Source organism: Pezoporus occidentalis, unplaced genomic scaffold (assembly GCF_034315485.1).
Source record: "Pezoporus occidentalis ecotype Australia unplaced genomic scaffold, CSIRO_AGI_Poc_V1 ctg22, whole genome shotgun sequence".
In the NCBI taxonomy this organism is placed as follows: domain Eukaryota; kingdom Metazoa; phylum Chordata; class Aves; order Psittaciformes; family Psittacidae; genus Pezoporus; species Pezoporus occidentalis.
The window spans coordinates 430,507-448,062 of NW_026914072.1; the positions used below are offsets into that span (position 1 = coordinate 430,507).

At 38.0% G+C, this 17,556-nt stretch overlaps 1 protein-coding gene across 8 annotated transcripts in view; it reads right to left on the reverse strand.

Annotated features, from left to right (window-relative positions):
• SBF2 (SET binding factor 2) overlaps positions 1-17,556 on the reverse strand; it is a 260,675-nt gene that overhangs the window by 207,277 nt on the left and 35,842 nt on the right. For 6 of the 8 annotated variants that reach the window (XM_062620140.1, XM_062620136.1, XM_062620141.1 and 3 more), the window contains exon 2: positions 1,497-1,585. In XM_062620140.1, coding sequence (XP_062476124.1) covers positions 1,497-1,585 — 89 coding nt within the window. The remainder of the gene's footprint in view (positions 1-1,496; positions 1,586-17,556) is intronic. The other 2 variants (XM_062620144.1, XM_062620137.1) reach the window with 1 other exon arrangement.

Below are 17,556 nucleotides of genomic sequence, written 5' to 3' on the forward strand. Positions count from 1 at the left end.
AAAAAAACACCCCTAAGCCTTGTCAAAGTTTACTTCCTTCTAATGAACTACAACTGTGTGTGATGTATAAAAAAAGCCACTTATCTGAACTTGGTCAGCAATCATCAGGCACATGCTGGCTAGGCATGTCTTAAGTAGAGAACAATCAGCTAGAGCAAAAAGAAGTTGCTATATAGACAGCTATAATGTTGTAACAGTAGTAGAAGCACTTCAGAGAAAGCAGGAGCTTCCATTGTTTCAGAACAGCACCACATTGCCAAATGTAGTATTATGCAAGTGTACCACAAGCACTGCAACTATCCATCACGTGTATCCGAAATAATGCTTACACCAGTAATTAATGTATGACATCCCCCCAAAACATAAGGCTCACGCTTGACTATGAAGAAATGAAAACCACAGTGTTGAAGAAAACGAGCAACCAGTCGCGTACAACAGCACACAGTGAATAGCATAAACCTCTGCTACACCAGACAGCAAGCAGTAAACACCAAGATACCCTCCCTTCTTTCACTGGAGAAGACAACACATGGCCAATGGCATGTTATGACTCAGCAAGTTAGCTGAACAGTGGTTAAAAAGTATACTGGTAAAATCTTGCTATGTTTGCTGTACATGTGTGATAAATTCAGTGAAGAGTCAGTGTCTTTGTCCTCTGCAGCTGATTTTGTCCCACAGTACAAAGACTTCTATTGCAACATTTCCTACAGGCCATCTCCTTCTCCAGCTCATCCTGTCACAGAGGTTCCTAAGTTCACAGAAGTAAGAGTTTCGCTCTGACTTCTCAGAAACATGATTCGCAGAGTATGACCACAGCATTTCGTTTCTCTACAGGATTTTTAGACCGATATGTTTAATAAATCAGTGATTCAGATGTCTGAGATACACCTTTTAATTACACAATGTGAGTATGAATCTCAATATGACATCAAGGAAGGGAAAGAAGTGGCTTTTAGTGAATTTTCAGAGAGGGCATTTAAAATAGATCACCGTACACTGGCCTTGTTCAGTTTAGTGATTTTGTAAGCATCTATCATGCCATCTGTCAAGGTCAGAATACTGGGTAGAGACTGACCATTTTAATCAAGCCAGTTTATTGGGATATCCTTTTTAATTCTCTTTAACATACAAATACACATTTGTATTTATTTGAACATGATAATAAAAAGTCATCTGCTATCTGAAGGATGCTTATAAGAACAGCCAATGATAAACCTACTGACACAAATAACGTTTACTTTAAATACGCTGTTTCTAAATTAGCAGCACTTTTTCTGTATTCTAGGAATATCTACTTAGTGGTACAGACTAGAATAAGTTATCTTCTGTTAGCCAAAATTATTATTCTTAAAGCTATTACCTATCCCCTCTACTCAACTTCTACCTATTCCCTGTTGGGTCAGATAATACAGGTAATTACATGAAGGCAGTCTTCATGTATCTTCCAACTGTATGTGAAAAAATTCTAGAAGTTATAAAATGTAATGCAAACTTACCAACTCTATTCCCTGTGGAAAAGGAGTATCTTCCCAGTCCTTCTGAGGAAATCTTTGTATTATTTTTCCCAAGCCTTCTGTTGGTCCTGCTGAAAGATAAAATTCAATTATTTAAAGTCATCCTGGTGGAATTTAAATTGCCATAAATTTGAGATTATTTTCAGAATATACCCAGTATTAGGAAATGTTTCACAACAAGGCATAACAGGCTCCTCAAATGTATCATGTAAGTCATATAATAAATACAATCTTAATATTCTCCAGTAGTTATACAAGGAGTCACTATATGAAATGAAGCTGCAAGCTGCATCCAGCCTATGCTTATCATGCGTGTTTTCAAAGTGACAGATGATTACTGGTAATTCTAGTCTCTCTCCACTAACAGTAGAAACTTAAAAACTAATATAATGGATAATGTGATATTAAAACAGAAATCTAGCATTTGTCAACAATTGGTCTTCAAAGAAGTCTATAGATTAAAACTCCGTACGATTTATCCAGGACACTAGCTCCCTGCCAGTATTTCTAGCTCATTCCTTGGACAAATCAGCACAGATTTTCTACACAGAAAGATATAGAGAAAAAACTGCACAACTGACCTTTTATTTTTTTCTATACTGTCCCTTTTTTTTTAAAGCTACCATGCTATAGATAGGAAGCCACAAATAGTCAAGTGTAGCATCCTGTCATTCTGACTGGTACAGGAACACAAACATGAAATGAGCAAACAAAACACACACATATGCAAGTCAATCACTGAGCAGAGACAAGAGGCCCAAGTTCCTACCCCTACTAAAAAGAGAAGGCAACAGTAGGAGAGCTGAACAGTTACTGTAAGACAGCACCCCCCAGGCAACCAGCAGGTAAATTCAAACCAAGCAAGCAGAACACCCACAGCTCTAGAAACCCACTGTATTTGCATTCCCTTAGCCAGCAAGGGGATCACAGGAAAAACAGGGTAGATAAAGGAAGCAAGCGTGTATCACTTCAAGTATGGGTGCAAATCTGATTTAAAATAAAAAACATACTGAAGAAATAATTTTTCTATTAAACTACACATAAAGCTTCCTAAAAGGCAAAGTTGAAATTTGCAACCATTTTAAAAATTATTTTCATTCAAAAAATTAAAAAATCTGGCAATAGTGGTAGCAGTACCTATGTGTTGCTTCCTCTACAGACACAATACAAATACACTATTTTCCTGGCTTTAGCATAAAAAGCTATTTTCAGTCTGACCCAACTCAAGTCTGCTAGCATAAAGCAATTTATAAATCAGTGTTGTGGTAGAAAAAAAAATATCCTTCTCTAAGCTTCCTGCTAATTTACAGTTGGAGTTTGCCACTATCTTAAAACCTGTAATAAATTTTACAAGGCATTTAAATAGAATTAATCTGACAATTCTGTATTTTCTCTACTTTATGTATTTTTACACTTTACATTCTATGAGTTTTCTGAAAACAATTTAGGAATGGATGTTCTTGGTACGATGGGCATATAAACTACACAGAGTGAACTCCAAACTTCAATCTTACCCTCACAACAGCACATACTGATTGTGATTCCCCAAGGCAGCATGCTGAAGAACTGCAATTAGACTGGGTTAGCTAGGAGATGTGTTGCACTAAGAGATGTAATCAGCCAGTTAAAAGGCAAAGGAGACACTGTATTTAAAAAGAAGCTGCAGACATGCTGAGAAAGCTGAGTTAGGATGCTCCAGGAACCAAGGAACAAATACAGATACGGTTACAGTTGCACTTCCTGTTAAGAGAGCTCCATATCTATTAAACTATAGGAACTGAATAGAGTCACCAGTCATTAATTTCACTTGTCCAAGATCAAGTGTTGCTTCAAGTACTCTTTCTTACACTTACACAGCATCTTCTACTGAATTATTACTCCTCTTTCATCATGACATCCTTCTAAAAATAGGAGGCATTAACAGGCTTTACCAATCCCTCCCTAAACAGCTCTCAGAAGAGCAGTCACACACCCTCCCCTCCTAAGGCAGGTAAACACACTTCTGCATTCCTCCTTTCTTCTGTAGACATCCAGTCCCTGTTTCCTTCTTCCATGTAAAAAAGCACAACAGCTGCATTTTCAACTAGATATGGTAGAAACATGTATGTATTTTGTTGCTAGCATGCCTTAAACGGCCTTTAGCTTTCTATGCTCTCCTCTCACCCTTTATGTTTGGTAACCCACTCAGAGAACTTATCTCTCCTCCCATTCCTTTAAGTAGTCACCTACTTGATAGCCTCTACTCTTTCTGACAGGACTCCTCCTTCCCTGACTCAGTATCAGAACTTCTTCCCTTGTTGAGTTAAAGTCTCAAATTACCACGTTATCTGCTTTTCATAAATTGTTTAAATCAAACCTCTTCTCCCTCTAGTTGTTCTAAAGCTGTCAGGCAAAGCAAGGAAGAGACAGCAAACAAATGCATCCAAACAGCAGTGCACACAAATGCCCTCCAAGCAGAGTAGAACTTGCAGTTGAGAGGCCAACAGCAAGAAAGGGCAGACGGACCGTAGCGAACAGAGATACCAAGACTTCCTAGGAAGGAAGTATCAAAGAATTACATCAGCAAAAAGTAGTCAGTCCCTGTTATATCTAAGTCCCCCACGTTTTCTCTATGGGAAAACAGGTGACAGCATTTTTTTTATTTTTTTTTTTTTTTACACTGAATCCACCCCAGTTCTCAAAAGACTGAGACCTCTGACACTACCAGCTACATCTATAAAAGCAGCTCAAAATTTCTTCTCCTTTATTACATTTTAAAGCTACTAATCCTTCTAGTTCTCTTTTTATTATACTGCTAGAAAGACACTCCCTAGGTTACAATACTGAAACTTCTTTTAATTCAGTATTAAGAGATGTACAATTTTTTTAATGCGATTTTAATATTCACTCCTTTATGTCAAAATGTTACAAGTCTTTTTAGACTCCTTTCCTTAGAAGGACACTCATGCCGGCCACCAGTGTAAGAAGACCTTACTGCATGTAATTCCATTTTGCTTTCAAGAAGGATTATAAACCTCAGTAGGCCTTTACCTGCAGGAAAAAAAAAAAAAACTTATCCCTGAATGTTTTCTGAAAGCCAGACTGAACTTCTGAACACTACCTGACCTTGCACTTCAGCGCATTTCTAGGATCAAAGAGAAATCGTTCCAAAATATCTAATAGTTAAATGAAAGTCTCACATGCTTAGGTGACACCCTGAAATCATTATGTATAAAGTGTTCCAATACTATTTAGAAAAAAATCAGTTCAAGGCCAGGTTGGACAGAGCCTTGGGTGAGATGGTTTAGTGTGAGGTGTCCCTGTCCATGGCAGGGAGGTTGGAACTAGGTGATCTTAAGGTCCTTTCCAACCCTAACTATTCCATGATTCTATGATTTTGTTGTTTTCTGTGAGTGCATTATTCCTCTCTTCAAGTCAAAGCCATGGTGAATCCTTCAAATAAATTTTCAGCATGGACCCTTAAATCCTTCTACTTTCAAATTGTTTACTCCTCTCTACTACCAAACACAGAGTTTTGGTACAACACTCCTACATGCTTCAAATTTTTTCCTCCGGAGTACTGAAAGCAGGTAAAGGATGCTTTCAAAATTGTCTGTTAACTGCTCGCTTTATCATGGTCTAATTGAGGTCATACTTTTGAAACTAACTGAACGCCACCTCATCTAATTTGAATCTAAAAATGTACTTTTAACTCTGGCAATTTATTGAGATAAGACATACAAAAACTACAAATAATATGCACAGACTAGTTCAGGTTGCTTCACTTCTGTTTTTGAAACACCAGTTTCAAAGCTTGCTTTAAGCAGCTGTGACTGGCACAAGGTATTTCCCAACCTCCCCTCATACAACTTGCATCCTGCTCCCAAAACTTGGCAATTTATGGCCAGTACAGCTATTCCTGATTTTTCCATCTTAGAGGCCACTGTTGGGAAAACACTCTGGAAAAAAGAAACACATTCCATCTACCTCTAGTTCAAGTGCCACCGATTTGGTATCAAAGTTTTCAAAAAAATTACAAAGGGAAACTTCTGAACAGGAGCCTCAAGAACATTCTAGATATCAAACAAAGTTAAGGCCCAGACCAATTAAGATGACTTCAGAAAGACCAAAGTTGGAAAAAATAGTTTATGGAAGGATCAGTGAAGAATACACCATCGAAATGAAACATTTTAAAGAACAAATAAAAAGACTGATAGTTCTATGTCAAAGATATGAGCATCAGGAAAAAAAAAAAAAGAGAGAGAAAAATAAGTAGTCACATTCAGCAGATACGAAAAGAAAATGTGAAGAAAAAAATTTAAAAACCCCCAAAACAAGCACCGGTAATCCTTCCACACAGAAATCCTGTGATAGACATCTATAAATCTACTTGTAATACCTAAAATCTAACTATTTCACATGGTTTCTTAAATTGTATAAACTACATGGGATAGATGGGAAATAGTTTCTTCCATTCAGAATTTGGTTTGCTTTCAGGCAGGGGAGAGGGAAGATTTTGTCCTTTGTTGTTTGTTTTCTTGTTTGTTTTTTTTTTAATGAATGCAGTTCTTCAAAATCTCAGTTTCATATGTTTCCAATTACAAAGTAAAATTCACTGCAATTTGATAAATAAACAAAATAAATAAAAACACTATTTTCAAATACACAAGTTACCCAACTGCAAGTTGCATTCTTTGTGAAAAGTTTAGACCAGGAACACTCAAAAGAATCTCCATTCCACAGGCAGTGAGGACCTGGCCTGCTCTTGCCAGAAGCAGCATCTTACTTTGATTATAAGTTTACTTCACCTTAACACAGAAATTTATATTTATCCCTTATGCAGAAGCAAACAGATAGAAAAGGTCTGTCTTACGGACACTCCTTTACGTGAATGCATGTACAAAGTAACTCGCTTGATACTGCTACACAAGATTAAAACCTGTGCAAGAGAAGACTTAGTAGCTGCACTCCCATTTAATGATAAACCCAATTCAGTACAGTATGCTCATCACTTTTTTACAGTACTTTATTATGTAAGTACTGTTGACTCTCTGTTGGTGTTTTTCAATCCAACCAGTTAAATAACAGTAGAATTGTAGTAAATCCCTAACTCCTACGGCTTGGGGTAAGGGGGTGTCAATGCTATCTGCCTTCAACTGACTACATAAAAGCCATTCATCTTTCAGCAGAGTGGTTATGTCTGAAGATAACAGATTATTCAAGAGGTGGCTACGACTCAGCATTTAAGTGATTTCACATTCTCAACTGGTTTAGCAAAACAAGCAGAAAGAAAAAAAAAAGATCAGATCATGTTATTTCAACAACAGCTATGATTTCTTTCAATATAAGCTACTGATAACTACCGACAACTTTCCAAAAATACCAAGGCCACATACCATATGTTAACATTGTTAAATCAGGTTTCATTCATATCTTTATTTTTTAATGATTTTTCAAGCACAGAGGTTGTTGTTTTTTTAAAATTCTTCTGACCAAGTATTTGAAAGCATGTTTAATCAATAATACAAAATTTTATTATATGTAAAGGAACCTATTATAATTACTGAACAAAATTTCAAGACCTACATTAAAGATCAAATTAGAAAATCTAAACCAGGAAGGCGGGGAGGAGAGAGAACACTTACATGTACAATTCTGCCCTTCTAGTAAAGCCTATGGCTTCAGTATTCATTTAACATACCCACTGGTCTCCTCTACTTTGTATAATGGGTATAGTTACTCTGAGTTTACATGGACAGAGACTCAATACATCAGGTGGGTTTCAAAAGTGAATACACTTGACATTGTGACAGACTGCCATTTCCTATTCCATTATACTGTACAGCTCACTTGATTAAACCAGAGGTATCTCAGTAACTTCTATCCCATTCTGATCTCTACTGCTTCCGCTGGACAAGTAACAGCCTTCGCCTATTTTTTCTGATACAAAAAATAAAATAAGGTAATTAGAGTTTTCATTAGTAAGTTTTAGATCCCAACCACTTTCCCTCCACTCTGCATCTATCTTTTCCGAAGTCTTCTTTCAAGCCCCTTTTATTAATTCTTAATACTAGAAGTACATTTCTTCAGCAGTCAAGTGAAATTCCTATTAACTAAATCAAATTAACCAAATTTGAAACCACTTTTAAAACACACACACACACACACCAAATAGCCAGTGAACACCAACAGTAACCTCCACAGTTAGTGCCTGCCAGTACATTTTACAGATCATAGTTCTACAAAGATTCCAGAAGTTTTGCTCTTCATTCTGCTCCCTTTATTAAGAGTGACTTACCCATATTGTTAATATATTGCAGCAATATATTAAAATATTTTGAAAGCTATAACTTTACACTTGCAGCAATGAACTGCAATTTCATTTTCATGAAGGGTGCCAGGTGATAATAGTAATTGTTATCATCCAATAGTATCTTTAAAACAGATTAACTCTTCAATCCAGTAAGAATCTAAACTGACCTCACAGTAAATCAGGCTTCAAACTTCTAGACATTACATCCTTGTCCCAGTACAATCCATACACATACTGAATTTGCCCAAGACCAAAACTGAAATTTCAGCCTGAAAGAATGCTCGATGAGAAATCTGTATTGTAAGCTACAAAGGAAAAAGCAACTTTTCTCCCCAGCTAGCCTTATGTGATCTTCCCTCTTTCTCCTTCCCCTTTTCCCATCTTTTTCTTTAAACAATACAAACATCCAACACATTAAAATTTTGGCATAATTTGCTGTTTCCTGAACCCTAGTCCCCTAAACTCCCTTCTTACATAAATCCTTCCCCTTGAAAGGTCACATGCCATCTCTTGCTTGCCCTTGAAATTCCAGAAGCAAGCTGTTAATGCAACTTACATTCCAAATTAATGAGAACGGTGATAAACTGCCTTTTCATTTACAAACCCCTGATAAAAATACATTTGCGCTGTAAGTATTGTTAATCATACACGCAAAGCCTTGAATATAAGCACTTTGTTGATCTGCTACAAAAGATACAATTTTCAGGTCTGCACAGAAGAAATACTACAGATCACAGACCAAGAACATCAGTAATTATGCCACTTAAAATACTTTAAATCTACCATTATAGAACCTGCATGTAAAGTTAATAAGTAAATAATTTCAAGTATTCAGAAATACAACTTTACATGTTCAAAGTTAGAAATAGACTGTCAGTGTGAAAGATACAGAGACACAGGTGGCAGAGTACAGTACCACTTTATCCTTTCAAAACAGTACCTTGTGCTAAAGACTTCACTAAAACCTGCTGTGAAGTCCTTTTCATATCAAAGTTCTCAAGCAATCTGAAACAGCAAAAGTTTTAAACTACCAAGGACTGGTCAGCCTGGAGAAGGCTCCAGGGAGACCTTAGAGCAGCTTCCAGTGCCTAAAGGGGCTGACAAGAAACCTGGAGAGGGGCATTTTACAAGGCCATGTAGTGACAGGACAAGGGGGAATGGCTTTAACCTGAAAGAGGGCAATTTAGATTAGATATTAGGAAAAATTCTTCACTATAGGAGTAGTGAGGCACTGGCACAGGCTGCCCAGAGAAGCTGTGGCTGCCCCATCCCTGGCAGCATTCAAGGCCAGGCTGGATGGTGTCCCTGCCCATGGCACGGGGGAGGCTGAAACTAGATTACCTTTAAGGTCCCTTCCAACACAAACCACTCTAGGATTCTGTGATTCCTGGATTCTTGTCACTGTTTAGGATTTTGGAAATGCTCTTCATGGAAGTGAGAAGGCAATTCCCATTCCATCTTAGGCCTCTGTTTGCAAAAGGGGACAGAAGTGGACCTGAGGTCTCCCCTACCTTTAAAAACATCATTACAGAAATCCTAATGCCAGAAGACAGAAAATGCCACAAAAGATATTCCCATTTTAACTCAGTCCCTATATAGAAGTCAAGAGCTAGAACTGAACAAGAGACCAAAGGAGAAATAACACTGAATACCTTGGAAGAAAAACATTTCTTCGATAGGTGTAAAACACATGGAACGAAGTTCTGAAAAAATTCTGCTCAACCCCATTAAGAAGCTACATGCTTCTTAACATCTAAAGTAGGTTGAACACAGGCATTTATGTAAAAAGCTTTTAACTGATGTATTCCAGAGAAGAAAGATTTTTTTGCAGCTCAACAGCCACAAAAGGTTAAACAAAATGCTGGTACTTTTAAGGAAGACAGAGTCAAGACAGGCCTCCCACAATGACCACAGACACTATTTGTACAACTGGCAAAATTCACAGTCAGTTCATCTTAATCAAGTCAAAGAAATGCATGCTACAATCTTGGGAATTTGAATGACAGATGTTCCAGAGGCTTGCCATATCATCAAGGATACAACAAATAATAGGATAAGAGGATCCTCAAGCCCTTTTCTTTGTAAACAGGAAAAAATTGTTGAACTTGGAAAACAAAACAGTATTTCAACCTTACCCAAATACACAAGCACTACTAGTGAGGACTACCTGGAATACTTGGATGGTCCAAATTCCTGAATGCTCCAATATTTATTTGATTCTGATACTTTTCTATTTTGCAGAGCCATTAACCCATCCAACACAGAAATGAAGGAAGCATAGGGGAAGTGCTCTGCTCCCCCGAAGGATGTACAAGAAACATATGTTTCTGCTGAAAGAAGGCTAGCAACTGCTGCTCAGTTAGAATACCTCTAAAATAGGTTTGAAAGGTCAGGAAAAAAAAAAAAAAATCAGATTTAAGGATGATCTTCATCCACTGAATTTGTATCGATGCAAAGCAAAATGAAAATGGGTAAGTACCATAAAAAACAGAAGAGTGAGGAAATCAGAGAAAAGGGAAGCAAGGGTAGAATGAAGAGGAAAAAGAGGGAATAAGTAGGGATTCATCACCACCATAGGTTAGTTGAACTATTTACCTATTGCAATGATGTCCCTCTAATATTGCTCAGCATCAGGCACAACAGCACTGACTGACATTGCACACATCAGCCACGAATCCATCAGCTTCTAGCCCCTCTGAAGAGTCATGTGCCAAACAACACATCGCTATTATACCTGAAAAACTGTAAGTCATGTCTCATTTTGAAACCTGTGATTAAGACCAAAACCTTAGTGACCAATGTAATGACCTACTGACATTTTTGAATTGCAAGTTCTGTAAAAAGTTATTTCTTTTTGCTGCTGTTACATCTACTGTAACAAAGCTGGTAAAGGATCTGGAGGATGTCTTTTAAGGAACGGCTGAGGGAACTGGGGTTGTTTAGCCTAAAGAAGAGAAGGTTCAGGGGTGACCTTATTGCTCTCTACAACTACCTGAAATGAGGTTGTAATGAGGTGGGGGTCAGTCTCCCAAGTAACAAGCAATAGGACAAGAGGTAACAGCCTCAAACTGCACCAGGGAGGGCTTAGATTAGGAAAATTTTCTTTACAGAGAGGATGATCAGGTATTGGAACAGGCTGCCCAAGGCAGTGGTAGAATCACCATCCCTGGAAGTGTTCAAAAACCATGTAGATGCCCTTAGTGACATGATTTAGTGGTGGACTTGGCAGTCCTGGGGTTAAGGTTGGATTTGACCATCTTAAAGGTCTTTTCCAACCTAGCTGATCCTATGATTTGAAGAGCCCCTGGAAGAACTTCTGCAATAACATGAAATGTCCTTCAAAAAGATTTATGTACTGGGACCGACAAAAGCATCATTCACTATTGAAGAACCCTTCAGTACCATCATCCTCCACCTTCCACTAGGGTTCCAATTCTCCCAAAATTTTATGCGGATAAGTTACTGATACAGTGAACACAGCTCGGCTGTAACTGCTGGATCTCAGAACTCTTCCTTTCAAACTGAAGTTGGAAGAAACTGGAACTTCTGGACACATACTGTTATTTTTGGTGGGGGGACAGTAATATGGCTTTGCAAAAGTCTTAAAAGGCAATAACAGACAAAAGAAAACAACAGCGAATATTATATCATTTTCAAGTTACTCCCTATTCAACAGTTGACATAATATCCAAGAAACTGGAAAAAAGCTTGGGAGACTGGCAGGGAGAAAGTTTCCTCCTCACTGACAATTCCCCTTCTTGTTTGCAAACAAATCACTTTGGCCAGCTTCTGGATAGGAAGGGAAGAACAGACTTCAAAATAAACACTCTATGTTAAATAAACATTCTTTTGAACACACAAAACTGAACAAGAATTTTTTTTATTTATTTTCAAGGAAGGTATAAAAATTAAGATGACAAAACTGTTCTCAGCTTTGTACCCTGAATCAACGTCAGAGTTCCTCAGACTGCTCACAAAAAGAAAAAGAAAATCTAGGCAGCTTCTCAGTTCTAACAAAGAATGTATATTGCTTTGCTTTAGAAATAACACTGCCCTATTTATTAAATCTAATCTCTGTTTTCAGTAAATTATCTTCCCACAACAACCACCTTTTGATTTATCTTTAACTGATATACCCAATAATTAAAAACTAAGCTCCACTTTGAAATTTTCCTTTGAAATTTCTGGATAAGGAAAGGACCAAGTAGCCCTGTGAGCAACAAGTTACTGAGGCTTGAATTCCTAAAGAGCGTGGTCCCACTCATTAGAATCTCAATCCAACAAGGTCTGAGCACTGATAAATTTTTATCCCATCTGTAACATCTGTTCCACGGTAGTCTGGTGGGCAACAACAGTTTTATTGTACTGTCAGCTTTTTCTAATTTTGAATACTTTTACAGTTCTTCTATTGGACTGATTATTTCCAGAAATCTTGTCAGAACTCAGTTCTTGCAGCATCTTCTGAACTGCTAGCTCTTTGGCTTTAACAGGGTATCTTCACCTTTCTCCAGCTGGTTTCCTAAGGAAATGAGGCTTACACAGTGGATGTTGTGTTAAGTCTTTCTCTCCACTCCCTTCAGCTTTTAGCTACAAACATACTTATAATAAAAGCAGGAATATAAAACCTGAAGTACATTTGTAAGACAAAGTTACTATTAAAGTCCAACCACCATAACACTTACTATTATTCTAAGATCCAGGTAGGGGAAGTTTATTTTCCAGAAACAGTGTTATGAGTTCAAGAAATGCTTCTAAAACTAATTCATGTTCTACCAGAATATTACTAGATACAGCCTATTTGACAAAATAAGGTTAGTACTAGTTGGACATACAGGGTGGAATAATCATACACAAAGTTTGGGGTTGGGTCTCCTTTTGTAAAAGATGTATAAACTCTTGGACAAAGACTTCTTTCAATGCAAACAATGAGACTTCCCTTGAAGCACACATTTGTATTTAATGGTCTAAACAACTGGTTTTATTTGAGGGATGAAGCCACAGAGCTCAAATTCAGTCAAAAAGCAAAAAGCTCTGAAACAAGTGTTCAAAAACAGTGATTCAGAATAGCCTTCTGAAGTGAAAGACAAAGATTTCACACCTATTGCATTGTTAAATGAGAAGTGGAAACAATTTAAATATGGGTGTCTCTAAACATATATAAAATTATATGTTTTCCCTGTTACAGAGATTCATAACCAACCACTAAGAGGAACACTTTCTTTGTTTTCTCCAAAAATTACAGTGGTTTGTGTAACATCATTTAAGACCAGAAGTCTTCAAGCAAATACTCAGATTGCATGAGGAACCTTTCCCTACCACAGTCTATCTTTGAAAAAGATAAAATTAGATTACCAGTGCAAATTATCACCTGAAAATTTCACTGATGAGGAAAACTGTCACTGCACAAGACCAAATGTATCTTCTCAAGCACTGACTTGTTTCAAAGGCACCAGGGAGTCGGATGTATCTAATTAGCAGGGAATGCAATGTTGCAAAAGAGTAAGCAAAACACTTCCCAGAGCCGGCTAACTTTAGTTCAATGTAGGGCTGCTCACCAACATACAGACCATGATAAGTAAGCAGAAATTACATTTTTTGAGACAGAAAGAAGATTCTGCACTGATTTTCCATCCCATGATGAACAGCAAATACAGCATTAGAACATAGTTCTAGCTATACCAAGTTCACATATTTGAAGTAGATGTTTGAACTCTATATTCAGCAGATTAATCTTCACTACAAATCACTTTTTTTCTCTTTTAAACTGAATACATTCTACCTTTCTCCAAATCTTCATATACCTTTTAAAGTAAACTGACCTGTGTAAAGAACACAGGTGTGATAAGAAACACACAGTTACAGGTTTACACAACTTCATGCATCTGATATCCAAGTAAAAATACCGAGATAAACAGCCACAGCACCTCAAGTTATTTTTGTGAATGTTTTCTAAATATTACGACAAAATATTTTGCAGCTATCTGTAATGTACAAAAAGCTAGTAAAAAAAAAAAGGGGGTTTTCCTTTTAAAAAGAGTCAACAAAACACACAAATCAATGTTTTAAAGCCAAGCTATTTGTCATTACCTAGATCTCTAATTCTTATGTAAATTACCTGAAAGATTACTCATACATCCTAAAATGCTGGCTCTTTGCACAGAGTTAAGTTATATTAGCTAATCTCCTTGAAGATCAGTTTGCTAATAAGGCAGACCTGCATGATCTGTTTTTTTTTTAACATCTTTATTGGTCTGATGCTACTGCCAAACCTAACTGAGCAAATAAAGTAAGCTTACTATAGTAACAGATAACCAAAGAGGCTCCTCTAACTCTTCTACCAGGCAGAGAGGTATAACTCGCATCATCCATCACAATCATCCACTCTTTGGTCAACTCACTACACAGAACTCACTACACTACTCCATTTCACATAAAGATCTCAACTGAAAACTGCATTGCCTACTTCCTATAGGAATAATCTTATGCATCACATACATGTTCCTTAATGGGAGGCAGGAGAAGAAATGCAAGAGCATGCTGGTTTAAATGCAGAAAGTAAAAATATACTGTTCAGATTTAATATGCAATGCTTAAGACAATCATAAATAAGGAGGAACTACAAGTTAATGTCCCTCAGCTTTTCTCCAGATTAGCCTGACCTTACAGACTTGAACAGGTGAGATCCTGTTAGTTAACATGCACACACAGATCCAACTTTGGTCACTGCATTTTTTGTAAGAGAAACAGAATCATTTCAGCTTCAGATGTGAAGGTTTTTAATTGCGGCAATTGTGTCAGGAACTACCACTTTATAAAAGAGTAGCATCTATACTGTCCACTACTACAGTTTCTAAAAAAAAACAAAATTTTATTTCAGAATCTTACAATGACTACTCCTGTGCTGACTGAGCTGCTCCATTAGCATGATATAAAACACTTATCCTACACCATCTGCAGATGTAGCCCTGATTCTCAGTGCAGAAAACAGGGTACATATAGCAGTGGCCACATCATGCAATGTAAGAACATGTGTAGCATCGGGCTATATTATCATGGGTAACTCACAGAGGGGGAAGCAAATAGGTCGTCTCCCACTCTTCTTATTTCACCTACTGAATGCATCATTATCCTGGACCATTAAATTGAAACACAGACTGATTAAATTTCAAAGATTTTGCCTACTGTTTTATCTTCAGCCTGACAGCTGTACTGAAAAAACATTTTTCTTGTGCCAGATGTCAGAAAAACAAACTTAATGCTCCAACTTAGAAAATACTTTCCATAATCATACCACAACACTTCCAATAAAGGAGTTCACTATCTTTGGTTACCATGGTGACAGACAACCTGTCAAAACAGGGACAACCCCATTTTGTATTCAGTGAAGTATTTATTGCTCAAAAGCACAAGTAAGTGACAAACCTATAAATGAAACACCCATACAGCTACTTTATGTCTGAGTGAAAAGTCTCCACTAAGGGATTTAAGTTCCTGTGCCTCCACACAGATAAACTCATAAAAGTCATTTTTATGAAGTAGTACTATTGCCACACAAAACGATCCTTACCATAACCTGTTCTCAGCTATAGCTTAAAAATGGACATTCTTTAAACTTTAATACATAAATCTCTTCAGTTTTGTGGTATTCTGACCTGGGTTCAGCAGTAGCAGTCATTTTCTCCTTCTCAGTAGCTGGTGCAGCGCTGTGGTTTTGACTTTCAGCCTGGGAACAGCACTGATAACACCAGTGTTTTTAGTTGTTGCTCAGTAATGTTTATTCTGACCAAGGACTTTCTGAGTCTCAGGCTCTGCCAGGGAGGAGGGGAAGCCAGGAGGAAGCAGAGACAGGACACCTGACCCAATCTAGCCGAAAGGTATTCCGTACCACAGCACGTCATGCCCAGCATATAGACTGGGGGCAGTTACCCAGAAGGGCTAGATCACTGCTTGGGTTGGGCTGGGTATCGGTCGGTGGGTGGTGAGCAGTTGTATTCTCTTCCCTTGTTATTTCCCTTATCATTATTATTATTGGTGGTAGCAGCAGTGGTTTGTGTTATACCTTAGTTACTGAACTGTTCTTATCTCAGCCCGTGGGAGTTACATTCTTTCATTTCTCCTTCCATTCCCTCTGGGAGCAGGAGGAGGAAGGGGAGGGGGGGGCAGTGAGGGAGCAGCTGCATGGTTCTGGGTTACCGGCTGGGCTTAAACCATGACATATTCTTACATAGCCCGCATACAGAACATCATCTTAATATAATAGTGAGAAGAATGCAATGGTATGAAAGGCACTAGACGGTGATTCTCCAAGAGCATCTTTGGTTATACAGTAGTTTTGAAGAAATCATCAGCCAAGAACACCCTTTTATGTGCTTCTGAAGCCCTGCCCCAGCATACATTAAATAACCTAATATGAATTCTAACAAACAAAAAGCCTCACAATTCAGTTACCCGAGACAGAAAAAGGCAGATGACTGGGACCAAACCAGTCTACTACATTTCACCCATAAGAGGAAACAACAGAGATAGAATACCACTACAGGAAGTTTATTTAGGAAGAATCAAAACCTGAGTGACGTGGAGCTCACAGAGTGCTGAATACCTTGTCACCTGAGAGTGGAGAACATTCTAACACACAATGCAAAATGCATTCAACCAGCCTTGATAAATAAGGTGCATACACATATGTGAAAGACACCACGGCTAATCAGGGCCTTGAATTTTTTCTACCTTTCACACAAGACAAGAATTGCAGAAGGTACAAGTATCAAAGTCTTCTCATTTATATATAGAATCATAGAATAGTTAGGGTTGGAAAGGACCTTAAGATCACCCAGTTCCAACCCCCCTGCCATGGGCAGGGACATCACACACTAAACCATGTTCCCTCCAGCAAGTTTGCTGATGACACCAAGCTGTGTGGTTCGGTTGATACGCTGGAGGGAACTGGGGGGGGGGGGGGGAGTCCAACCAAAGTAGATGCTGCTTGGAGACAAACTGGACGTTGATCTGCTCGTGGGACATGGAGACTGGTCACAGTTGCATCACTTCCCCCCCAACATCTTTCTTCCTCCTACCTTCAGTTACTAAACCATCTTTATCTCAACCCACAAGTTTTTCTCCCTTTTGGCTTTCTAATTCCCTCCCCTATCCCACTGTAGAGGAGTAAGAAAACAACTGGGTGAAGGCTTGGTCTCTGGCCAGTGTCCACCCACCACACAGAGGATTCAGGAGGTTCATCAGATTTCCTTAACAGGCATATCCAGGCTGCAGAAAGATTGATATAACATGACCACAAAACACAGTTCCATTTCCACACTGAAGGACAACCTCTACTCATTTTAGCAAGTTTAATCACTGCAGTACACCTTTCCCAAGAAGAAAATAATGGTTTTAGAGACCACCATCTGGAAAAGTTCTGAGGTACTGCTTCCATAAAGATTAAGAATTTTCATTGTAAAAGTAAAGATGAACCTGCTTAGAATAAATTTACACTATTTTACTCTGTGATAGCATATTGTAACCAATACACATGTGCTGAATGACTAAACTGTAGCCACAGAGAAAGAATGTGGGTCTTATGGAAGCAAATCTAGAACTCACACATCAGGAGTACAATCGCTACTGTCATAATTCTGGCTTCTTTATTTAATTTCCCTGGCACAATCAATACTCTCCAAGGTGTGAGGTCTTGAAAACACAGCACTTCAAGCATATGTTAATTTTTTCTTCCTGAACTTTACTGAATGACCT